Source organism: Lissotriton vulgaris, chromosome 2_2 (genome assembly GCF_964263255.1).
Source record: "Lissotriton vulgaris chromosome 2_2, aLisVul1.2, whole genome shotgun sequence".
NCBI classification, from domain to species: Eukaryota; Metazoa; Chordata; class Amphibia; order Caudata; family Salamandridae; genus Lissotriton; species Lissotriton vulgaris.
In genome coordinates, this window is record NC_141688.1 from 20385991 (window position 1) to 20413324 (window position 27334).

At 47.5% G+C, this 27334-nt stretch overlaps 1 protein-coding gene across 7 annotated transcripts in view; it reads left to right on the top strand.

Annotated features, from left to right (window-relative positions):
- The window catches only part of CPEB1 (cytoplasmic polyadenylation element binding protein 1), a 443269-nt gene that overhangs the window by 171202 nt on the left and 244733 nt on the right, over nt 1–27334 (top strand). For all 7 annotated transcript variants that reach the window (XM_086959196.1, XM_086959198.1, XM_086959197.1 and 4 more), the window contains one exon: nt 24778–25004. In XM_086959196.1, the coding sequence (XP_086815322.1) occupies nt 24778–25004 (227 nt within the window). The remainder of the gene's footprint in view (nt 1–24777; nt 25005–27334) is intronic.

Genomic DNA, 27334 nt, shown 5'->3' on the forward strand with positions numbered 1-27334 from the left:
CTTCGAGAAGCCCAAAGAAAAGACCGTTTCAAAGACGGTTCGGTGCAGAGGGGGAGGACAGACTTAGGGACAGCAGCAGTTCCGGAGACCCTTCCAAAAGCGACAAAAGGGTAGAGGGGCCCAGCAGTCCTCTACAGTGAAAAAGGCCCCGTCTCAGTCTCTACCCATAGCGGTTACTTACCCTACATCCGTTAACCGCTCCGGTGGGGGGGGAAGCGTTCAATTTTTTCTGGCAGAGTGGAGAAAAATTACTCGGGACAAGTGGGTTCTGAATATTGTTAGCAATGGATCCAGTCTTCGGTTCACCAGCCCGCCTCCATCAATTCCTCTGGTCAGCTCGCGGTTTCAACTGCATGAGCTCCAGCCGGAGGCCAATATTCTGTTAAGGAAAAGGGCGATAGACGTACCTCTGTCTCAGAGGAAGAGGTCTGTACTCCCGGTTCTTCCTGGTTCGCAAGAAGGACAAGAACGAGTTCAGGCCCATTCTGGATTTGAGACAGGCAAACAAGTGGATTCACAGAGAAGTTTCGCATGCTGTTGCTTCAGATTTATCCTCTGTTGCAACAGGGGGACTGGCTATGTGCTATAGACCTACAGGATGCGTTCTTCCATGTGCCCATTTCACACAAACACAGGAAGTTCCTGCGATTCCAAGTCTGTGCCAATCATTATCAGTACACAGTACTGCCATTCAGACTGAAGTCTGCGCTCAGAACATTCTCGAAGTGCATGGCAGTGATAACAGCACCTAAGGAAGAACAAGGTGTTTGTCTACCCGTACCTGGACGATTGGTTGATCAAGGCCTCCTTTTCGGAAGCTCAAGCACACTTCCAGAAGACGTGCGTTCTCTTTAACAAGCTGGGGTTGAACATCAACATGTCCAAGTTTGTCCCGACTCCGGTCCAGTGCATTCAGTACTTGGGAGCCACCATTGATACGCTGTCACCAAGCGTCTCTTTCGGAGGAGTGACGATTATCACTTCTTCGGTAGGCTCAGGCTCTTATTACCACTCCATCTACGACCGTGAGGACGGTGTCTTCTCTACTGGGATCGATGGTCTCTTGCCACACGCACAACTGCACATGAAACCGTTGCGGGAGTGCTTGGCAGATCAGTGGGATCAGAGGAAAGGTTCTTTGGACGACAAGATACAACTGTCTCTGACGTGGTGGTGTTCAGCGGAGAATCTCCTCAGAGGGGTTCCCTTCCACAAGGACATTTCCTCTCAGACTATCGTGATGGATGCTTTTCTCCACAGCTGGGGAGCGCATTCCGGAGACTTAAAGATTCAAGGAACTTGGTTCCGACGGAGTCCACATATCACATCAATTTCCTGGAACTCAGAGCTGTTCACTTGGCACTGAAAGCCTTTCTTCCGTCTTTCCAGACAACTCTCTGCTTGTACAGACGGACAATACAACCACAATGTATTTCCTCAACAAGCAGGGGGGCTCGAGATCGCGCACCCTGTCTCAGGAGGCGCAGGCTCTGGCCAGAGGATTGACGATAACTGCTACCCATCTACCAGGTGTGCAGAATGTTCAGGCAGACTCACTGAGCAGACTGATTCAGGAAAACCACGAATGGGTCCTAAACGACTAAGTACTAGGAGAAGTCTTCGCAAGGTGGGGGACTCCAGACAGATGTTCGCCACCGCTGAAAACAGCAAATGCAGAGACTTCGCCTCCAGGTACTACCAGCAGGGGACGCTGGGGAATGCCCTATGGATCAACTGGTCGAACGGCTTTCTGTACCCTTTTCCACCCATTCCCCTGATTCCAGCGGTACTCATCAAGCGCCCCCAGTCCAGGGCACGGATTATCCTGATTGCCCCAGAATGGCCCAGGCAGTGGTGGTTCACGGACCTGCTTCACCGGTCTCTCCTTCCTCACATATGGCTGCCGTGCAGGCCTGACCTTCTCACGAAGTTCAGGGGGCAGATGTTGCACCTCAACCTCTCGTCTTTGAGTTTGGCGGCATGGGTCCGGAGAGAGTGCAATATGGCCATTTGAATCTACCCGGAGATTGCATGGACATACTGAAGGAGGCTAAGCGACCTTCCACTCGGACTTCCTATGCTTTCAAGTGGAAGAGTTTCTGCATTTGGTGCAAGTCCAAGAACTATGACCCGACGACGTGTAAGGAAGATGTCATCCTCCTTTATCTTCTACATTTGGCGGAGTCTGGCCTTAATGTTCATTCCATTAAGGTTAATCTCGCTGCATTGACTGCCTACAGGAAATGCCCTTCACAGACTTCCTTCTTCCAGATCCCTGTGATCAAAGAATTTTTGGAAGGCTTGAAGAAAGTATTCCCTCCTGTCCGGCTTCCTTTTTCCTTCATGGGAATTGAATGTGGTGCTGTCCAGATTAATGAAGGAGCCTTTTGAACCTATTCAGAACGCTTTGTTGCAGCACCTGTCCTGGAAGGCGGCGTTCCTCGTGGCCATTAAATCGGCCCGCAGGGTGAGTGAAATTCAGGCCTAGTGTTGCCAAGAACCTTATACTGTGTTTTATGCTGCTAAGGTTATGCGTACTCGCCCTAAATTTCTTCCCAAGGTTATTTCTGATTTTTATGTAAACCAGACTATAACTTTGCCTACGTTTTTTCAGAATCCTTCATCTCCAGCGGAAAGATCTTTACATTTCCGGGATGTTAGGAGGTTGTTGAAATTTTATCTGGATAAGACCAAAGATATTCGTTGGTCAGACCAATTCATCAATTATGGATCAGTCTGGATGGGTCTTGCTACCTCTAAGCAGTCTATCTCTAGGTGGATTGTGTCCTGCATACAACTGTTGCCAAAAGGCTAATAAGACCTTAGGGGGTAAACCTAAGGCTCATTCCACCAGGGGCAAAGCTGCCACGACTGCTTTGCTCCGTAATGTTCCAATTGCAGAAATCTGTAAGGCCGCCACTTGGAAGTCAGTCCATACCTTTGCTAAGCATTACTGCCTGGACACTGATGCCAGGGCAGACGCTCAGGTTGGGCAGGATTCGCTGCAAAATCAGTTCGCACAATAGTGGTGTTACTTCTCGTTTCTCCACTGCCGCTTTGTTGGGGGGATGGGCATGCCATTCTATTCACTTGGATAGGACTATACACAAAGATCCCCCTACTACATAAGGAGTAGTTTTTGTCATGTAACTCCAGGTTCTAGTATTAGGGGTGTCTTTCATAGATTCACATGCTCGAATATTCCCCGTCGTCGAAGTGGGAGTCCCACGGTAAATAAAATAGCAATGCTAAATATATAGAAATATATATGTACACATAATAGAAACCTCAAACGATTCCTACATAGGAATGCATGGTAAAGAGAAAAAACTACTTGTAACACATTAGTGTCATTATGTTAGTCCAAGTTACAGCCAATCAGGCGTCAGCACCCTCTAGAACCTTCTCCTCAGAACCTCAAGCCCTCGAATTTTCTACCGCACGTCGTTGATGGGAGTCTCCCTGAGCTCTGCTCAGTTTTTCACCTCTACTCATCTAGTTAGTGTTTTTTTTTTTCTCAACATGTCCAGTTAGAAGTCTTTATTTTGACCTTGCTCTTCTTGTGGGACTGCGCCTTTTTGAAAAGGACCCCCACCAGAAGTGTATATACTGTTTATACCCTGATCTTCAGAGTCTTTGTAGAAAAAGTTCTACAGAACTTGCAGCTGCCAGCCTCATGGACAGAGAAGGCCGCCTTCTCCTTTGGCTCCAACATCTAAAGGACAAGGATTCTTCCCTGTTAGACGCAGAAAGTTTTCATTCTGGACTTTCTTCAGCAGCATCCAAGCGTGGTATTTTACAGTATGTTCCATCTCCTTTCCTAAAAAAGATGAAGTTGGCCATGCCTCTGGCTCCTGGGACGTCTTCAGCCTCTCCTACCACCTTTACGCCAACGAGACCTGGCTCTCAGGCGTCTTCTGCTGCCTCTCGAGGTGTTTCCACGCCTCTTAAAGTTCCGCCGTCGACGAGCGCTCCGACTAGAACGGCATTTGCTGCTTCGACGCTGGCTACTAAATCAGCTTTTTCTTCGTCGACTGTCTCGTCGACAGCATCCACGTCGATTAGGGTTTCATTGCCTTTTAAGCCAGTTCCGTCTACTATTCCCATATCCTCGACGAAGAAGAGTCCTCGTCGACTAAAGTCTCAATCTTCGTCGACCAAGATCTCGTCGACTAAGATAGTCGACCAAAGACTCGTCGACATTGACCAAAGCCTTGTCGACGAAGACTCTTGTCTACAGAGGTTCTACTGGCGTAGACGACTGTTCCATCGACTATTGCTTCGTCGACTACCTCGTCTACAGCTGATCGCCCGTCGACAGTGGCCCTGACGACTCCGTCGACGATGACTTCTCCAACTAGCTTTATCGACGAGCAAGTCAGTATCGTCGACGTTAACGATGACGGCGGCACCACTTTCCTTTGCCTCGTTGCTGTTAGTGCCTTTGAAGACTTCAGAATCTTCTCATTGTCGCGATAAGTCTGTGTCACCAGCTCTCTGATCCAGAGCTGCAACCACCTTCTCCAATGTTTGCCACTACCTCTGAGCCTGATACTGACTCAATACAAGAAGGGGATACCTTTGGAGCGGCACAAAGTCCATCTGACTTAATAATTAAATGTCAGGACTTGGATTCTGACGAAGGTGACGGTGATCAACAGTCTCAATCTGAGGAACAGCTGGTCCAAGTCCCTTTGGCTACCATTCCTTTAAGTCTAATCTCAAATCTTCCGCATATGCTGGATGATTTAAACCGCCGTTTCCCAGCTACGCCACAGAATACACCGGCACCATCTCCCGTAGCACTGCCTCCACCTTCTCGGCCGCCTGTGTTACCACCTACAACTTCGTCTCCGGTTCAGGCGTCTATTAGGATCCATACAACGGTTTATCCGCAGGATGCATATAAGGCGGTCCCGGAGCGTGAGGACAGAGAGGTCTCAGACAATTCGGATGAAGCAGGCGACCAGGATATGGCGGAATGGGATGATTATCGGGCACAGACGCCCTCGCCTCAGCCAGGGAACTCTGGAGATTCGCCTCCTGTAGAGATCGCTAGTTTCCATCTTTTAATGGATAAAGCAGCTCTGTGCTTCAAATTACCAAGATCACAACGTGAGGAGGACTGTTTCCTTTATGATTTTAAAGATAAACCTTATAAGCAGACCCACACAATTCCTATAATCGATTTTGTTTGGAAGGAAGGATGTTAACATGTCTGCTCCAAAGTCCTTACCTGTACATATACTGCGCCTTGAGAAAAAGTACAAGGCCCAGACTGCCTCTCCGGCTTGCCTGCTTTCTCACCCCAAGCCGGACTCTGTAGTGACTCAGGCCACACAGCGTCGAACCTGGAACCCAGCAGCTCCAACCACAGCCCCTCCGGATAGAGAGGGTCAACGCCTGAATGCTATTGGCCGCAAGTTTTCAACGATGGCTTCCTCATCTGTATGGGCAGCCAATGCCTTAGCCATCTTGGGACGTTATGACCGACAGATGTGGTCAGACATTTCAGATCTGATGGATCTCATACCTGATGCTTCCAAGGCTGACACTCAACAGATTATTCGCGATGGACAGAGAACGTCAGAAGAAATGATCGACTGCGCAGTTGATATTGCTAACACAGGTTTCCATCTGCTTGCAAGTGCGGCTGCACTCCGACAACAAGGTTGGCTAAAGTCCACATCCTTCCGGCAGTAAGTCCAATCCAAAATACTGGACATGCCCTATGATGGGGAATCTCTATTCGGATCTCATATTGATGACGACCTGGAGTCCATTAAGAAAGACACCGATACAGTAAAGTCTTTGGGCACGTTACAATTTCGGAAGCAGTCCTTTCGAGGTGCGCGCGGACACGGCACTTCCAACGTTCGAGGTGGGCAGCAATACCGCTCATACAATCAGAGCGGCTAACGTTACACGCCCAATCAGCAATCTCGTCAGCAGCTCTCCAGGCCTTACAGAGGAAAGTCCTCTTACCGGGGATCCAACTCTAAGCGCCAATGACTTTTCTCACCATCAAAGTGTATGAGGTCGAATCTGTTTTATTCTCAGTGGTTCTCAATCACCTCGGACCGCTGGGTTTTGGACATTGTACGACGGGGTCATGCCCTAGAGTTTGTAGAGATTCCTCCTTGTACTCCACCTCGTGGCCCGCCTCCTTCACATCCTGAGGAGCTTTACCATCAGGTTCGTCTTCTTGTGTTGAAAGGTGCAGTCGAAGTGGTTCCGAAACATCAAAGAGAGGGGTTTTACTCTCGATTCTTCCTCATACTCAAGAAGACCGGGGATTGGCGACCCATTCTGGATCTGAGGGCTCTAAACCAGTTCCTAAAGTCCCAATCGTTCTGCATGCTGACGTTACTGGAAATCCTGCGTCTTCTATCCAGCGAGGATTTCATGACCACCATAGACCTTCAAGACGCATACTTTCATGTCTTAATTATTCAACATCGCCAGTACCTGCGTTTCAAGGTGGGGCCAATGCATTTTCAGTTCAAAGTTCTGCCCTCCGGGCTGCGATCAGCTCCTCGTGTGTTCACTAAGGTACTGGCCCATGTGGTGGCTCACCTGCGTTTACAAGGCGTTCACATTTCCATATTTGGACGATTGCCCTCTAAAGTCTCAATCCCACCATCAGCTATGTCAGGACACTCTCCTTTGCCAGCAGGTGTTTCAGTCCCTGGGGTTGACCATCTACGTCAAAGTCAGTTTGCGCCTCTGCAAACCAGATCATTCTTGGGAGCGATCCTAGACACGAAGCTCAACGTTCGTCTCCAACGAGCGACGTCACCAGATCCTTTGTCTGGTCTCCCTCATTCGAAAAAACTGTTTGTTTCGGTTCGAACGTTAAATCATTCTTGGGAATGGCTTCATCTTGTATCGCACTGTTCCCAAATTGCAGGTTGTGCGCATGTCCCATTCAGGAAGAACTGAACTTAGTGGCGTCAGGTCTCCGGGTCCTTCAACGACCTTGTTGCAGTCACAACCCGCATGAGAGCTTGCTTTGGAGGGCACAACCTACAAACCTGGAAATGGGAATGTCCTTTTTCGTTCACGCACCAGATCTCACGCTGATGAGACCTCCCTGGAGGGGTGGGGCGCTAATCTCCAGGGCCTATCCATCAAGGGCAAGTGGACTCCGCCCCAACGCAAGTGGCATATCAACAGACTGGAGTTAATGGCGATCTTCCTAGCGCTCAAGTCATTCCTCCCTGTAGTTCACGGGGAGTCAGTGCTGATCCAAACTGACAATACCACCAGTATGCACTACGTGAACAAACAGGGAGGAACCAAGTCTCCTCCTCTCTCACTTTGCCCAGTCGATATGGGATTGGGCTCTTCGCCCAAGATCACCTTGACAGCCATCCACCTTCCGGGCGTGTCCAACATTTTGGCGGACTCTCTGAGCAGGTCCACTCCCTCAACACACGAATGGGAACTGCACCAGCGGACTCTAGATCTTGTTTTTCGCCAGTGGGGGTCACCCAGATCTAGACATCTTTGCAACACAGGTGAATCTGAAATGCCCGTCTTATGCAAGTTGGCATCCCCATCCCGGGTCGTGCGGGAATGCCCTTTCCGCCGATTCCATTAATACCACGGGTGCTGTGGAAGATGCGGAGACAGCCTTGCCACATCCTGTTGATCGCACCTCGTTGGACCAGACAGGCATGGTTTTCAGAACTGCTTCTGGTGTCCCAATGCGAGCCATTCCTCTGTGCCCTCGTCCAGACCTCCTTTCAATGGACAGGGGCCTAGTGTGCCACCCGGACCCCTCCACTCTGCAATTGTGGGCATGGAACCTGAGCACCTTGAATTCGCAGATTTGAACTTATCTCAGAAATGCAGAGACATCCTCGCTCAGGCTAGGGCTCTGTCTACCATCAACTTATAAACTCAGGTGGAAGAGATTCTGCCATTGGTGTTGCAGCCAATGTCCATCCCATCCATTCCACTCCAGAGCAGCTTCTTCCATTCTTCTTAAGCCTTGCTCAGTTGGGACTCTCATATTCTACCCTTTGAGTATTCTTAGCTGCAATATCTCGTTTCCGACACGATGGCTCTTCTTCCCTCTGTTCGTCCAGAATCATACGTCAATTCTTCAAAGGGCTTTTCCGCAAGTTACCACCTGTTCGGCGCCCTCCTCCATCTTAACACCTCAATGTTGTACTATCCCAACTTATGAAGTCACCATTTGAACCTATCCATAAAACGGATATCCAATTCCTCACCTGGAAGGTTGCGCTTCTTTTGGCTTTGACCTCATCTCGTCGCGTGAGCGACCTTCACACTTTCACTATCAAGCCGCCTTTTCTTCAGTTCAAGCCTAACTGAGTGGCGCTCCGCACCAATCCCTTTCCCACCTAATTTACCTTCAGACTTTCATTTGAATGAGCCCGTGTTCCTGAGAACTTTCTTTCCGGACCCTAAGTCTCTGGCGGAGCAGTGCTTGCACTCTTTGGACATCAAACGATGCCTTAAATTTTACATTGCCAGAACTGCCTCCTTCCGCAAGTCTGACCAGCAGTTCATTGCCTACGGACGACTGCGTAAGGGACATCCAGTTTCCAAGCCAACTATTGCTCGATGGCTTTCCTCCGCCATTGCCTTCTGTCACCAACAAGCTGGTAAACCATTGCAGTCTTCAGTGAGGGCTCATTCTACGAGAGCGAGGTCTTCATCCACAGCCTTATATGCTGGTGTGCCTCTTCATCAGATTTGCCGTGCAGCGACATGGTCCAGCAGGCACACTTTCACCAAGCATTACTGTTTGGATGCCATCAATGAAGCGGATACCGCAGTGGGACAGGCAGTGCTTCGCCATCTTTTCCCCCCTCCTTGATGTTTTACTGTGATTGCTATGATGTGTAACATGACTGTTTCTAGTACTGTCTTGGTTTTCTTCCATATATTTGCCTAGCAATCTCAGTTCTCGGAGGTTACTGCTTTCTATTCTATTCAAGCATGTGAATCTATGAAAGACACCCCTAATACTGGAGACTAACAATTGTTACTTACCTGTAAACAGGTGGTTCTCCAGTATTGGTATCTTTTATAGATTCACATGTGACCCACCCTCCTCCCCTCAGAGGCTCCCTTCTCCTCATACACTCTTTGTTACTTGTGCTACGAAAATCTGAGGGCTTGAGCTTCTGAGAAGGTTCTAGAGGGTGCTGACGCTTGATTGGCTGTAATTTGGACTAACATAATGACACTAATGAGTTACAAGTAGTTTCCATGCATTCCTATGTAGGAATCGTTTTTTGAGGTTTCTATTAGGTTTTCCTCTTTTTTTTATCATGTATTGTGTACATATATATTTATATATATATATTTAGCATTATTGCTATTTTATTTACCGTGGGACTCCCACTTCGACGATGGGGAATATTCAAGTATGTGAATCTATGAAAGACACCAATACTGGAGAACCACCTGTTACCGGTAAGTAACAATTGTTCTTCTGTAGTAGGGGTATCTGTTATAGTCATAAGCACCCGCCTGTCTCCCCGTGGAGATTCATGTAAGGAATGCTACAGGTCTGGCGTGTTACGCCTTCAAAAACAAAGTAAAAGGGACCTGCAGTGCATTCTGGGATACTGAAGTTCTGGAAAGTTCTCTTAAAGGCACAGTATCCTATTCTGAGCCACATAATGGCAGCCTACGGGGCTTGTCTGTCCATGTCTTCCTCTCTATCATTCCAGAGGGTTTTTGCTGCTGAAACAAGGGAAATCTGGACAGATTTTGCCGTTTGTGGATTTTTGGTGGCATTTCTAGTTGGAGGTACTGGACAGTGTAGCCTGTTTATATAGGCTGCATTATCTATCTTTAATTCTTTGTGCAGTTCTGCATTTTTCGACACCTTAAGACATTATTTTTGATTGCTCCGGGGTCCACGCACATGGGCGGGACTATTCACTAGATTATGACTAGGGTCCACGTAAATGGACGGGACTATTCACTAGATTATGACTATAACAGATACCCCTACTACAGAACTGGAGTTACAGGTCAAACTACTCCTTACCTTTATGGAGGTGGAGAAAATACTACAAAGTTGTTTTGGTTCACTGAAATCCAAGGCAGTCTCGCTCGTGAGATTTAATGATTTAGGGGAGCTTACACTAGCGAGCTTTAAGCACCACCCCTTGTTCCCATTGTCCGTTGTCACCATCCATGCTGAACGGTGGCCAGCCATTGGTAAAGAGCTTGTGGTGATGTACACTTTTCTCTTTTCTGCCGTCCCACTAAGATTGACTGCCCCGACTTCCTGCCGGCGTAAAAGGTTTGTTATCTCCATGGGGCTAAACACATGGCCCCATAAAGAAGATAAAAAATCTTTTACCCCAGAAGGAAAGCAGGCAGAGGCCGTCCAAGTGGTTGTTGATGATGCTACATGAGAATATTTCTTTGGCGCTTTCCCGCTTCTCGTCAAGGCGCCAAATGGCTTTCCAGTACGTACTGGCCGGCTAGAGCAGGACCGTAGTGGTGAGTTGTGGGGGAAAGGCAGCTTGGTTGAGCCCACACCCCCTTGCATCGCTTTACAGGGTCCAGGATCTAGATCTCTCCCTCCACTCCCCACCATGCCGCCCGTGCCGGTTTTAGGGTCCGACTGTTGGGTTAGAGGCCGGTAGCGCATGTTGCAATTAGAACAAACCAGCCTTAAATAAGTGTAGTTCCCAGATTCACTTACACTCCCCCCCCCCCCCCCCCCCCCCCCCCCCCCCCCGCCATCACGAGGTCCATTGTCCGGGGTGGCTGCTGTCCGTATCACAAATTCTACCACTTCACACTGCCTGCAGATGGCACACTACTGCCCTTGGGGGGGAGGCGGGAGGGGGCGGCGGCACACTCTGCTGGCCGGCACTGTGCCGTTTTGAGGTTGGGTACTGTAGTAAAAGGTCTGAAATCACTAGCCCGCATACGTCATCGGACACTAGGCCGCACCGACCCATGCCATTATAGAAACCGAATAATTTACCTTCCCAGATGCAATGAACTATTTCTGGTCTAAAGGCTGATATTCCGGTAATCTATAGTGCTGCGCACGTGACGACAATAAAACATGTACCACCCACGCCTCGCCTCAAGCTGGATCAGCCGATTGATGCGCAGAGCGGCCTGCGGCTTAGTCTTATTATAGCCAGATTTCCCTTTCCTGCGTCTACTTCATAATTCAAGCCTCACTGCTTGGGGGAGAGAGGGGCAGTGTTAGTGCGCCTGTCCAAGAACGGAGAAGTCTGGGTGTCCGCGATGTACAGATCACCGCAGGTGTCAGTGGCGAGCATTAACTCACTATTCCATCCCGCCAGCAACCGGGCGCTGTAGGGTCCGACTCTGATCTTAGAGGCGAAAGGCTCCTGATCATAGGTTGGCCCCTGCCTGGCGCCGGGCATAGGTGAACCCCTGCCCGCACCGGGCATAGGATGTCCCCTGCCTGGCGCCGGGCATAGGTTTGCATCTTCTACTTAAATTTTTCAGTGTAGATATTGTTCGTTTGCACGTGAATGTGTTGCCGGCCAAACATTCATGCGCACCTTGCATGCTCTCTGCCCTGGCAGCTTTACAGCCTGGTTGGAGAAAATGCCCAGACCTCATTCCCTGGCTGAGTGCCAGGAAAGGGGTGGTGGGAGGTGGGGAACTAGCCATTGCTGCCCCCGTATGAGTCCCCAGAGGTCCTAATACGGGAGAGCCTGCTTTGGGAGTCTCAATACTACCTTTCAACAGCAAAGTTGACACTCTTTCAAACTTGTCCTATCAGTTATTGGGGAAATGCTTGTTCAAGGCATAGGAGCTGCAGATTACACACTGTGCATAGATCGCCACCTAGTGTTGGGCCCGGATGTTTAAAGTTTGTTTTTGTCATAACAAGTTCTTTGGAAGTCATCCTCAAATTGTTTTTTTCCGCCATCGGTCTCTGATGTGTTTCCTGCGCTATGGTTTGGAACCGAATTTCCTTCGCGTGCAATCCTCACCCAGTTCGATGGTATTGTCTCTATCGTGGTCCCCATTGACGCAGCTATTCATGACTTCGAAGTCTATGATTCCTGTCATCGACTAAGGCCTTCGGGCTTACCTTTGCCTTACACTCTGGCTCATGGAAAGGACGCCATTCAAGAAGTGTTCCCAGTGTGGGTCGAAGTTTCCCCACACTGATCTACATGAGGTGTGCAACCTTTACCTCTCCCCGGAGTTGAGGCCAAAGACTGTTCCGCCTGTGCCTCCTTGCGCCCCAAGGAGACTATTCGGGACGACTAGCTCGAACCATGGTTCACTCGTCCGCTTCGATCCTAGACGACATCTTTTAAGAGGGTGTCAACGTGCCAGAACAGCAGCGGGCCGAAGAAAGTGCCAGCTTCTCTGATGCCGAAGACTCTGACGTCGGACATCACTCCAGCTGAACAGGTCACAAGTACACAAGTCGGCCGACCCTTCCTCAACACCCTCAAATAAGGCGTCGGTCACACCCTCACCTTCGGGCCTGGGTGCACACCGAGAGACTGCTTCCCACACCTTGCTTTCGGGCCTGGCAAAAAAGCCCACAATTCCGTCCGGCCTGGACCAACATCACATCAGACAGGTGGGTGCGACAAATTATTCAATTAGGTTACTGTCTAGAACTAACATCTACCCCCAAACATACTGCCCAAACAGCGTCCAATGTCACAAGAGCATCGATCACTGCATCTCTACTGGAATAGTGCAATAGAACCTATTCCTCTGCACCAACAAAACAAGGAGTCTACTCACTATACTTATCCCAAAGAAGGACGACTCTCTAAGGCCTATTCTAGACCTCAGACCTCTAAACCTATACATAGTCAAGCAATTTTTACATGGTCACACTCATTTCCTTCCTTTTCTGTTACAAAACAACTTCCTTGCTACTCTAGATCTCAAGGATGCATACTTCCACATTGCCATTCACAAAGCTCACAGGAAGTATCTCAGATTTGTAATAAACGAGCAGCACTATCAATTCAAAGCACTCCCATTCGGAGTCACAACAGCACCAAGAGTATTAGTTTATGGTCTGACCATCTTATAACATTCCTAATAACAGTGCCTCCCAGGACGAAGTCTCCCCTGGTTGAGGGGGGCATGATAAGAAGCTGGGGTACCCTTAACAGAATGGAATTTATGAACTCTTTAGCTGGCTCAATCCCAATGCCTACTCAGGATTTAAACCTAAGCCCATATCGCATCATGGCAACAAACGGCCAGAAATAATTTCGTTCCACCTAAGAAACTTAAAATTAATCGCAGGGCTGAAGCGCATAAATGGTTCTCTAGCGAACTAAGAACAGAAGCGCTTACTCCGACCAAGAGATAGAAAATGGAGACTACACTAAGCTCCTGAAGAGAAGCTCCTCTATACAGAGGCACAGAAAAATTATAAGAGACATCAATGCGGCAAAGGTAGCTCATTTCTCTACTAGGATCTTGAACTCCAGTAATAAATCGAAGGTGATTTTTTCGATTGTGAATGAGCTATCCAATGCCGACAGTTTCGCTCAAATCTACTCCCACCCAGGAGCTTTGTGAAAACTTGAACAACTTTTTCTTAGAGAAAATAGCCACAATTAAAGCCAGAATCCCATGCTCTTCTCCTAATGAACATCCATGAACACCTCATAGTTGGAACAGTTTCCTACGATTAGTTCCCAGGTATTTCCGCTCTTACTGTCAAATAAAATCTGGCTCTCCTCGGGACTGTTGCCCGCCTTATATTTTGAGAGCCATTTTCTCCAGCTTCCCACAGCCTGCTCTGTCTCTCTTGAAGGCATCCTTGTCACAGGGCTTTGTCCCTAAACCATTTAAAGATGCAATAGTGGTCCCTCTGGTAAACAAACCTGGAGCAGATTCATCTAATCCCTCCAATTATCGTCCAATATCTTTACTCCCTTACTTGGCTAAAATACTGGAGGCACATGTGGCTGTCTTTTTTGGCCACCCGAGCTGAGCAAATGCCCAGAGCCAGCTACGGTAGTTAAAAGCTTTGGAATAAAAATTGACGACAAATTAACCTTGGTGCCACAGGTATCCACCATAGTCTGGGTCTGCTCCAATATAAGGCAGCTGCGAAAACTAGCCCAGCTGCTTACTTTCGGACCCTCAAACGTGTGGTAGTAGCACTTATCCTATCCCGATTGGATTATGGCAACTCTCTACTTGGGACTCCCAGACATCAATTGGCCAGACTCCAGACCACTGTGAACGATGCAGCTCTGCTTGGGTTCAAAGTCCCACATCGCACTCGTGCTTCTCCTCTTCTGCGCCAGCTCCACTGGCTCCCTATCAGACAGAGGATTGAGTTCAAGGGTCTGTGCATTGCACACAAAGGCAACAACATACATCAAACAGCTTAACCAACTACGCCCCAACCAGAGTACTCCGATCCTCGGAAGCCAGGATGCTAGTTTGTCCCCGCTTTCACCTGTCTTCCATGGGAGGCAGAGCCTCCTCGTCCATTCCACAGATCTGGAATAGACTGCCTGACGACCTCCGTAAAGAACACTCCCTGTTACTGTTTAGGAAACAACTCAAAACCCTTCTGTTCAAGGAAGCCTGGGGCTCACAGTAAAGTACCGCCACCCCACCATTAACCTCAAGCAGGCCCCTCTTTCAAAGCGCTAAGAGACCGTTGGTGATAATGCGCTATATAAATACAAATTACAAATGCCTGTCCAATTTTATGGAAAATCTGGCTATTTGCACCCCCATCAGGCGGGATTTTGCCCTGCCCACTCCAGAGTCAGTGATACTGGCTGTATTGGATGACTTGCGTAGGAAGGCTGATTCAGGCACCCCTCAGGCTTTGTGCTCCTGGATTTGTCTGCCGCGTTTGACACAGTTGACCACAGGATACTGGTGGACCATGTCAGACAGGCGGTATCCAGGGCCATGCCCTAGACTGGATTGAGTCCTTTTTAGAGGGCCGCACAAGCATTGCGCCCGGCTAATTTTACAGCACCTAAGTTGATCACTACATGCGGGGTCCCTCAGGGTTCCTCTTTATCTCACCTGTTTAATCTGTACCTCCTTCCTTTAAGTCTTTAAAAGAGAGGAATGTGACCACATTCAATTATGCGGATGATTTACAGTTTAATTTACTATAGACAATCCCCCTAATTCAATCACTAATTTTCAAGAAACTATGTTATACATCCACCATTGGATGGATCACAATCACCTGAAGCTTAATCCTGGTAAGACTGAGGTGCTATGGATGGGGGGGAAGCCATGTCTTCTGGGGCCCTCACTATTATTCAGCAGAGCTTAGACTTCCCCCCCCTAAGCCCGAAGTCTTGGGGTGACCATAGACAAATTTATCTCTGAAAGAAGCAAGTTAAGACCACTGTCCCTATTTGGGTCTTCAATTACGAAAGATCCGTCACCTGCTTAACCACGCAGCACTAATACAGGTGGTGATAGGTTTGGTATTATCCCATCTGTATTATGCCAACTGGATCTACTTGGGGTTACTACACTGTCTGACTAAGCGACTCCAGCTGGTGCAGAACCAAGCAGCAAGATTGATCCACCAGCAACCTAGGTGGCAATCTGCCAGACCTCTCTTGAGAACTACAGTGGCTTCCACTGCCTCAACGCTCTGCTTTTAAGACGGGCTGCTTAATCTTTAAATCCCTAAACTGCCACAGTCCCATATTCATAAATCTGCGATCTAGGTATATCCCCTCCGGGATCTTCGTTCCAAACATCTCCATCTGTTAATCACTCCTAAATTCAACCAGAAACTACACGGAGGCTGTTGTTTTGCATATCTGGCCCCACAGTTGTGGAACTCATTCCCCTTGGAGATACGGTCCTGCACAGAACTATTACAGTTCAGGAAACTTCTTAAAACATAGCTATTCGAACAAGAACACGACTAATACTTGCCTAGCCGCGACCAGTCCAGAATAGCGCCATGAAACCTTGGTGTACGTGCGCTTTACAAAACTGTTGTAACCTAACATTCACCAAGTGCCTAGCAGTAGTGGCAGAACATTTACAAAGACAGCACATCCATGTCTTCCCATACATGGACAACTGGCTCATAAAAGCCAGCTCCTACAACCAGTGTGTAGAACTCATGCCACTATCCAACTGCTTCACAACTTGGGGTTCACAATAAACCATACCAAGTCCCATCTGCAACCATCCAAAGTACAACAATACCTCTGTGCCACAAACACCTCAACAGCGCTAGCTTATTCCACTCCGGTAAGGATTGCCAGCATGCAAGCTCTTCTCACAAAATTTCAGCCACAACACTCCTTCCAGCACGAATGTATATGCAGCTCATAGGGATGATGGCCTCTTGCATTTTCATAGTGCCCCATGCAAGTCTCAAAGTGTGCTTAGCACGCCAATGGAACCAGGCTCAAGGTCAATTAACAGACCTAGTGTTGGTGGACTGTCGTACTCATTGCTCTCTGCAGTGGTGGAACACCAAAAACCTTTCCAAAGGGCAACCATTCTTAGAGCCAGTTCCTCATAGTCTTTACAGCGGATGCATCTCTCTCCGGCTGGGGAGCCCACCTTCTGCAACACAACATGCAAGGCAGGTGGACATCACCAAAAGTTACTACATATCAATCATCTGGAGTTACTAGCGTTATTCCTAGCATTGAAAGCTTTCCAAAGGTAAGTATCAAACAAAGCTGTGTTTGTCCGCACGGACAACATGACAGCCATGTATTACATACAGAAACTGGGCGGAACACACACCCTGCAACTCTCAGCTCGCACAGAACATATGGCGGTGGGCTTTACCTCAAAATATATTCCTCTTAGCCCAGCATGTTCCAGGAGTACAAAACACCATAGCAGATCTGTTAAGTAGTCAGACACAACAGATCCACGAGTGGGAACTTCATCCCCAAGTTCTTGAACCATTCTTTCCGATGTAAGGTCAACCTCCGATAGACCTATTTGCCACCCACAAACGCCAAATGCCCAAGCTTTGCCGCCAGATATCCACACCCGCTGTCAAAAGGCAATGCGATCTGGATTAACTGGTCAGGAAAATGTACGTATGCTTTTCCGCCACTAGTAGTATGCAAACTTCAGCAGCATTCTCTAACCCTTATCCTAGTTGCTCCAACGTGGGCCAGACAGCCATGGTACACCACACTGCTACAGCGGTCTGTAATGCTGCACCAAAAGCTATACCCATCTCCACGCCTTTTAACCCAGAACTGTGGAGAGATCAGACACCTGGACTCAACTCAACCTTGAGATCTGGCTCCTGAAATCCTAGAGTTCGGATATCTTAACCTTCTTCCCGTCATAAAAGAGGATAGACGTCCAACCACTAGAGCATGCTATGCAGCCAAGTGGAAACGCTTTGTAATATATTGTCACAACAATATTAATCCTTGAGACGGGTCTATTCAACACATCATACCATTACATCTTCAAAAATGTAACTTAGCCTACATGTCTATTAGACTGCATCTTGCTGCCATAGCATAGCAGCATATCTACAGAACATACCGGATCTATCTGTTCAGAGTGCCTGCTATTAAAGCTTTCATGGAAGGCCTCAAGCGAATAATTCCTCCCAGGGTATCACCTTAACCAGTGTGGAATTTAAATATTGTTCTCACAAGGCTAATTGGACCTCCCTTCAAATCTTTACATAAATGTAAACTACAATTTTTAACATGGAAGCTTGCGTTCCTAGTAGCTATTACTTCACCAGGGAGAGTTGGTGAACTACAAGCACTAACCATGCAAGAACCTTTCTTGCAAATGCATCACAATAAGGTAGTTCTCCGTACCAAATCAAAATTCCTTTCCAAAGTCATCTCTCCCTTTCACCCCCATCAATCTGTGGAACTCCCTTTGTTCTTTTCGCAGCCACAAACCGTAGCAGAAAGAGCTCTTCGTTCCCTTGATGTCAAAAGAGCATTATTATACTACATTGAGAGAACACAAACCTTTCGTAAGACCAAACAACTGTTTCTGTCTTTCTCCCCACCACACACGGGCAACCCTATATCAAAATCTGGGTTAGCTAGGTGGATTGTTAAATGCATACAAATTTGCTATCGCAAAGTTAAATGTACGTTCTGTTCCTCCTAAAGCCCACTCTACCAGGAAAATGGGGACTTCTATGGCATTTCTAGGGAACATTTCCTTAGATGACATCTGTAAAGCAGCTACATGGTCTACACTGCACACATTCACAAAACACTATTGTGAAGGTGTGCAAACTAAACCAGCTAATGTGGGCCAGGCTGTTATTAAAATACAATTTCAAACTACTGCAACGGATAGGGATGGTTGCAGCTAACAGTGGGTACTGCTTTACAATCTACGCACAGTGTGTAATCTGCAGCTCATGCCTCGAAAGGAAAATGCTACTTACCAGTATACCTCTGTTCTTGGCATGTAGAGCTGCAGAGTTACACGCCCACCTCCCTCCCCAGCTACCCTGATCTGTTTCAGTATTCTCTTCATTAGATACAGCTTACATGGACATCCTTCCTTTTCTTGCAAAACTCCATTTCCCTATTGGCGAAAAACAATCTGAGGGTGGAGCTGATGCCCATGCGCAATGTGGTCTAAAGGAGGAGTCTCCTTATCTCGTGACTTCCAAAGAACTTTTCAGGACAAAAATAAACTGCAAACATCCAGGCCCAACACAAGGTGGCGATCTATGCAGAGTGTAACTCTGCAGCTCTACATGCCAAGAACAGATGCATACTGGTAAGGAGCATGTTCAAGGCATATGAGCTGAAGATTACACACTATGCTTAGATAGCCACCTAGTGTTGGGCCCAGATGTTTGCAGTTTGTTTTGTTGTAGAAAATCTTTTGGAGTCGCTGGATAGGGGACTCCTCCTTAGGATGATACTGCGCCTGGGCATCTGCTCCATCCCCAGAATGTTTTTTTTCCGCTACCGGGCTCGGATGTGTTTCTAGCGCTCCGTGTTGGAACAGATTCCCTTCGGCATGCAATCCTCACAAAACTACATAACTTAGTTTTGAACGCTTTCCAGTCGACGCTTATCTTCAAACATCGAATCTCCATTCCGATCGTTGTCGACGGCCTTCGGACCTACCTAGGCCGCAACTCCAGCTCATGGAAAGGACACCATTTAAGAAGTGTCCTCAATGTGAGTCTAAGTTTCCCCACACTGACCTGCATGAGGTGTGTAACCTGTCTCACTCCGGAGCACGAGGCGAAAGACTGTTCAGCTTGTGCCTCTTTCTGCTCCAAAAAGCTGCTCAGATTCCTGACGACCTCTTCGAGGAGGGTGTCAACGTCCCTGAACAGCATGACTACAACAGCAGCTCTAAAGCAGACTATTGCGAAGTCTGACATCACTCCAGCGCAACGGGTCATAAGTAAGACCGTCGGCCCCTCCTCAACACAGAAGGCCCTGGTCACACTCTCGCCCTCCAGCTCTGGTGCACACCGGCAAAATTCTTCTACTGACCCTCCTTTGGGCCCAGCTAAGAAGCTAACCAAGCCTTCGGGCGACTCCAGCTCAAGTCGACCTTCACACGGTGCCGGCGCACACACTGGCACAGAAAAAGACAACAGCCCGATATCAAGCCACTGGCACCGAAGCACACCACTACTCCGGCAACGAAAACTAGACCGGAACCAAGCATGCCCGCTTCGGATTACAAGACTCCACCGGAACCGAAAAAATCATCTGTTCCGAAAGTCATCGGATCCAAAAACCATACCGGAACCGAAAAAACACTCAAACGTGGAAAAATTCAGAGCCGAAAGACGGCTGCCTCCCCAGTGAAAGACATTGCTAAAAAGCCAAAACAAGCAGCCTTGGTGCACAAGACTTCCTCTACACTGAAAGATCAATCCCCTGTAGCGGATTTATCCTACCCAGACCCGGCTCAAAAGACTTTGGCCAATGACCCAGTCACTGGACACCTAGTTTTGGCTCCAAAGAAGCGACCACTGGACACACCAGCTCCGCATTCCAAGAAGGACAGGGCTACGTCGCCCTTAAGACTGCCTTCCCCTTCTTTCACCTGTACCATCACCACAGCATTCACCAGCATCCCCTATCACGCCACACAGGGATGATAACTCTGAAATGGGGGGGGGGGGTAACACACCTGATCCAAAAACTCCCACAGGATCCCCAGACCCCTGGGACAATTATACCACCCAGATGTCCCTCAAGATGACATTTATCCCTCGAGGCCTTCCCCCACCAGAAGACACTATTGGGTTTAACGAATTAACTCACAGCGCTGCACATTATCATGGTGTAGACATTTATACAGACCGTTGAGGAAGACTTCCTTATGGATACATTTGATAATGCACAAAGGTCGTCCTCCATCTTGCCCATGCTTAAAGGAGTGCTCAAGCATGCTCCCGAAGTCTTCCAACACCCAGTCAGAACTCGGGTCATTAACCCTCGGATAGAGAAAAAAATATAAGGCTGATCCATCTGACCCAGCTTATATTAAGGGCACAGTACCACTAGACTCACTGGTAGTTTCCAACGCACGCAAGAGCAAACTCACAAACATCCAGTGAGGCTGCAACACCAGATAAGGAGTCTAAGCTACTTGACGCATCAGGCAAAAGAGCCGCGTCTCAAGCAGGAAACGTGGCGTATCCCCAATACACAGGCACTGCTAGCCAGATATGACGGGGCACATTACGATGAGCTAGAGTCCCTATTAGGCACCTCCCTGACAAGTACAAGGATGGAGCAAACTAGCTCATCTAGGAGGGGAAAAACATCACAAACCCCTCTTAGGTGTTCCCTTGATGCAGTGGACACTTCCTCTGGGGCAGTTAACGCCAGTGTCTTGCTACGCAGACACGCCTGGCTGCGCATATCAGGGTTCAAACCTGAGGTACAAAGCGCCATTCTTAACCAACCCTTTGATGAACAGCACCTTTTTGACCCGAGGTAGATGTATCATTAGCGAAAATGAAGAAAGATACAGACCCCGCCAAATCTATTGGAGCCCTGTAGTCGCAGGCTCGCAGATGTTCATTTCGTTGCTCAAACTATCGAGGTGCCACCAGGGGATACACTTCAGTCACCGCTACTACCTCGTACAAAATCCCTACAGTCTACCTACAGTAAAGGCTACCAAAGGGATGGGTACAGGGGTATCAACAAAGGTAAAGGCAAAAATAACAACTCCTCTACTCCTGCCATTCCACTTCTGTCGGGAGAAGACTTCAACAGTACCTGCCAGCCTGGGAAAACATCACTTCAGACAGGTGGGTGCTCCAAATAATTCAATCAGGTTGTCTGGAACTAACATCTACCGACCCAAACATACCACCCAAGCAACGTCCAATGCCACAGGAACATTTAACATTGCTCAGACAGGAGGTAATATCTCTTCAGAAAAATGCAATAGAAATAGTTCCAGAGCATCAGATAAACAAAGTAGTCTATTCCCTATATTTCCTAATACCAAAGGACTGATCTCTAAAACCCATCCTACACCTCGGACCTCTAAACCTTTACATACAGTTGGCTAATTTTCATATAGTCACACTACAACAGGTCCTCCCATTACTGGTATTAAAAGACTTCCTTGCTACTCTAGATCTCAAGGACGCCTACTTACATATTCCACGCACCACACAGAAAATATCTCAGATTTGTGCTAGACTGACAACACTACCAGTTCAAAGTGCTACCATACGGGGTCACAACAGCGCCACGGGTGTTTACCAAATGCCTAGCAGTAGTAGCAGCACACCTAAGACAGCACATTCACGTCTTCCCATATCTGGATGACTGGCTCATAAAAGCCAGCTCCTACAGACAGTGTGTGAAAAACACTCCAGTTACTATTAAACTGCTTCACAACTTGGGATTCACGGTAAATCGCGTCAAATCGCATCTGCACCCCTCGCACATACAACAATATCTCGGTGCTACAATAAACACCCAAATTAACACTAGCTTACATCCCTCTCCAGCCAGGATACCAAGTGTACAAAATCTCCTAACAAAATTCAAACCACAACACTCGCTACCAGTTAGTGTTCATGCAACTCATAGGAATGATGGCATCTTGCATATCTGTAGTATCTCACGCAAGATTGCAAATGCGTCCACTTCAAGAGTGTCTAGCACGCCAATGGAACCAGGCTCAAGGTCACTTAACAGACCTAGTGTTGGTAGACTGTCGGACTCCTCGTTCTCTGCAATGGTGGAACACCAAAAACCTTTCCAAGGGACGACCGTTTCTAGAGCCAGTTCCCCAATTACTCATGACAGCAGACGCATCGCTCTCCGGCTGGGGAGCCCATCTACTTCATCACACCATGCAGGGCAGGTGGACACCGCAACAAAAGTTACTCCATATCAATCATTTGGAGTTAATGTACTACATAAACAAACCAGGGTGGGACACCCTCGGCAGCTCTGTTAGCACAGCAGATATGGAGATGGGCTACACCTCTTGGCTATCTGCCTTATACCTGTGTGGTATCCCTGTGAATGCACCCAGTTCAGACATGGCCATATACAAATCAGTCTGACCCTTTGCCTCATGGGAACAGTCCAGCCTGAACTGCCAAGCCATGTTTCCCTGGACCAGAGACCAGCATCCTGGGATCAGCTTCTGGCTAATTAGCAGTCATCAGCCTAGCTAGCTTGAATCCAGTGGCAACGTGAGCAAGGAACCCAAGTCTTGGCATACCCTGCCACCTAAGGGTGAACAAAGCAAAACCAAAGGGGATGATGGACGGAATGTTTAACATTGCAAGCACTCACCCCACTCAACTGCACAGTAGTTTTCACCCTGTGGTGGAAATGCAGTTAGCAAAATTTCATCCTGCAGCCTTGCTACGTTTTTTACAGCATGAATCTACAATATGAAGTAAAGGCTACTGCTTCAGCAATGAGACTTTCAGTGACTGTCAAAATCTATCTTCCTGTGGTGGTCGGACAGTAAACATACACATTGTATGCTGCTACCTGGATCAAGGAATAAACCACTTATATCATATGACTTTTACAAAACTCATTGTGTGGCTGAAGTACCTGGTCTTTCTGATCACTCTGCCCATGTAGTTATCTGGAAATTTGACTGACGAATGTTCCATGACAAATTTGGAACTACTGGTGGCTGGATGGCCCTGGAGTAATGCAGCAGAACTATTTTGAATGCAGCATAGGCTGCAATAGCAAAAACTAACTAGGGGTCATGACAAGTGAGAAGCTGGGTGTTGCCAAGCGTAGTGTCCTGCTGGTTTTATGAGCACTAGCCCCATTTTGGGCAGAAGCCCAGAAATTTCTACAACTACCCAAGTTCATCGATAAGGCCTCATGATGCTTCTGTGCTCTGTCAAGCTGTTTGGCATGCAAATTTCTTTGGTGTACAATTTCCTCAAGCAAGTCTTCGCAGCCAAAAAGATGGCTGTAGTTAATAGGCAAACTTACTGTATCGACTTGCATCATCACCTGCAGTGAACGGTGGAATTGGAGGTTGCGCTAAATTGGGGGGCTGCCAAAAGAGCACTCTGTGGTTGCTGCTGCACATGCCAACTCTGTGGGCTGGTCTACCCTGCTACGGTCTGTGCTTGCGAAAGGACATAGACTGCAGTGACCATGTTCCTAAATCCCAAGATGAGTCATCAGATTAGTCTGCCGACTGAAGAATCGCTTCCAGATTCTGCTGCATTGTCTCCTCCCTCAGATGCTGTGTAAGTACAGTATTCTGCCTCAGGTGTCCATACGTCAAGAGTGGGCCATGGCAACAATCCTTCATCAAGATGCAATCTGTCTAAAAAATTTCATTTAAAATGCTGTCTTACATAGATGTGTGCAGCTAAGATGGGTCAGTAAACAAAGAAAAACACTTTGCCACTCTGTCAAAAAACAAGTGTTTCTTCACCTTAACACATACCACAGCATACTTCAAAGGGCTAGGGGTGAGCCATATCCAGTCCGTGTTAGATCACTATGGCACTGACATACAATAGAGACCAATTTAAGTGAGAGACAACTTTTAGAAAGACTGAAAATACACATTGGAAAAATAAACATGGGCTCACAGGAGGTCGAATCACAGGCCAGGTGGGCTGAACAACCCCAGGGGGAAAACCTGTATAGCATTTTATGAAGGCCTATTGGGTTTCCTGCTTGTGTGAACTGTTTAGGGGGAAGGCATCGCTGGAAGGAGGATACTCTTCCCTTTACAACAATGCTTCCCTGAAATCTGGGGATGCATCAGTGTTTGCAAAAACTCCACCTGAAGGTGCTGAGCATTTCCCACTAGTTCCACATTGAGTGGAGATCTGTGATGTCTGCAGCATGCCAATGGCTAATGGTGGCCAAATCAAATCCGCTTGGCCCCACCCATTTCTTAATAAAAAACTTGCAGTGCAAGCTCTAAGGGGTTTCCTTTAAACACCACCTATTGTCAGCCAATTGCTGTCAAATGCACTGGGGAGGTAGTGCAGGTTTTGGCCGACACCTGTATCGAAAGGTTTCAAATGGAAAAAATGATCTGGCAAGGTTGCTAGAGACCTTCCCCTATACAAAAAATAAATACAATACAAAATAAAATAAACTGCTTAACTTCAGTAGCTTCACCTCAGAATAGCCTTGTGACGGTATAACATGAGGCTTAGCATTTGCCTCCTCTTCTATGATCTGAAATATCCGAGCAGGTGGGTTGCACCTTTCATGAAATTGCTTGTGTGGTCTAAAGCCTGGCTTTGTATTATATTAGGCCTTCTTTGGGGTTCTTCCAGGTTTTATGTTCTAATTTTTGTTATTCCTTTTGTAGTTCTTGGCATGCTTCATAGCCCTTTGGGAAATGTTCTTGGAAAACCACCCTTGGGCTTCCTGCCAATGGATTCACTTGGTTCGTCTGACTTGAATGACAAGATTCCTGCAAATCTGCTGAGAAACTCTCGTCTGGATAGATCTATTTTGGATTCTCGCTCAAGCAGCCCTTCTGACTCCGACACAAGTGGATTCAGCTCTGGCTCTGATCATCTCTCAGATTTAATTGTAAGAATGCCCTTTTCAAAGTTTTGTGCACTTTGTGATTGCTGTTGTGAAAAGTACCTTATTCCCAATAATCTGTGTACATTTTGGAGGATAAAAGGCTTTGTGGTTGAACGTGTCCGTTTGAGGTAGCCTGACAACTTAAGATTTCCTGTGCCACAGGTATGACTTAAATGTTTCTCAAAGACTACCTTTTATTTCTGATGAAATGCCAGGATAAGCCTGCCTTTGACCCCTTACACACAACTATTTGTGCCTACATCTTGGGTCTGTAGTAGGGGATCTCTGTGTATAGTCATAATCTAGTGAATAGTCCCATGTGCGTGGACCCCGGAGCAATCAAAAATAATCTCTTAAGTCAAACATTGCAGAACTGCACAGACACTTAAGAGAGAATTTAAAGACCGATAATGCAGCCTATATCCATAGGCTACACTGTCCAGTACTTCAACTAGAAATTCCACCAAAAACCCACACCCGCACAGCCTGTCCAGTGTTTTCCACAGAGAAAATCCTTCCCCTACCAGCAGAAGCCTCTGGAATGATAGAGAAAGTGGACAGACAAGCCCCATAGGCTGCCATTATGTGGCTCAGAACAGGATACTGTGGCTTTAAGAGAACCTTCCAGAACTCAGTATCCCAGCATGCACAGCAGGTCCCTTTTACTTTCAGTTCTTTTTGAAGGCATAACACGCCAGACTTAGTTACAGGACATAAACTACTCATTCTGTAGTAGGGGATCTGTGTATAGTCATAATCTAGTGAATAGAATGGCAAGCCCATCCCCACCAAAGCGGCGATGGAGAGAAGAAAAAAATACCACTACTGTGTGAACAGATTTCGCAGCGAAGCCTGCCCAACCTGAGCGTCTGTCCTGGCATCAGTGTCCAGACAGTAATGCTTAGCAAAGGTATGGACCGACTTCCAAGTGGCCGCCTCGCAGATCTCTGCAATCTGACCATTACGTAGCAAAGCAGTCGTAGCAGCTTTGCCCCTGGTGGAATGAGCCTAAGGTTTACCCCCTAATGTATTATTAGCCTTCTGATAACACAATTTTATACAGGACACAATCCACCTAGAGAGGGACTGTTTTGAGGTAGCAAGACCAGTCCTGACTGATCCATAGTTTATAAACAATTGGTCTGACCTACGAATATCTTTGGTTTTATCCAGATAATATTTAAACACCCTCCTAACATCCAGGGAATGCAGAGACCTTTCTGCTGGAGACTAAGGATTCTGAAAAAACGTAGGTAAAGTTATGGTCTGGTTAACATGGAAATCAGAAATAACCTTTGGAAGAAATTTAGGGTTAGTACGCATAAGGAATATGCTACTTACCAGTATGCATCTGTTCTTGGCAGGTAGGGCTGCTGACATTCATATCGGTGCATAGATCGCCTAGTGTTGGGTCCGGATCATTGCACAATGTTGTCCTGGAAGAGTCTTCGAAGTATCACGAGATAGGTGGCTCCTCCCTCAGACTACAGTGCGCATGGGCATCCTCTCCATCCCCAGTTTGTTTTTCGCCATTGTGGCAGAGATGGAGTATAGTACAGTAAGAGATGTCCATGCAAAGAATTAATGCTGCAGCTGCAACAGGCACTGGGGAGGCGGGTTGGCGATATGAATGTCAGCAGCCCTACATGCCAAGAACAGATGCATACTGGTAAGTAGCATATTCCGTTAGAAGCATGTGGGCTGCTGAATTCATATCTGTGCATACAATGTATAGCAGTATCTCCCTTAGCGGTGGCTACCTGTGTCAGCTGGATGCTGCCACCACAGACATGAGTCTGACCTCCTGCTGCTGAGTCCTTCCAGCGAGGGAGGCCTGGACAAAGGGTTTCCTCCCTTGGGAGGTGCTAGCACCACCCCAGACAGGATTTTGTGGATTGAGGTAGGACAGGCTGAAAGGAATGAGACATGCCTGGGGCACACAGGGTCACTCTGCATACCCCTGTTCAAACCAAATATGGTGATATAGGCTGCATTATCTGTCTTTAAATTCTGTCTTGTGTCTGTGCAGTTCTGCAATGTTTGACGATTTAAGAGATTATTTTTGATTGCTCCGGGGTCCACGCACATGGGTGGGACTATTCACTAGATTAGGACTATAACAGATACCCCTGCTACAGAACTGGAGTTACAGGACAGACTACTTTTTGCTTACCGACAAGGCATTTTTTTTTACTTGGGATGTTGCATACTCCAATAGGTGCCCCCTATTGATGGGGAGAATGAACATTGCCTGCCCCGTTGCTGCTTGAGTACATTCTGTGGCTGTTTTTGGGGAGGGGGGGGGGACATCAGATCCTAAATGACCAAAGCGG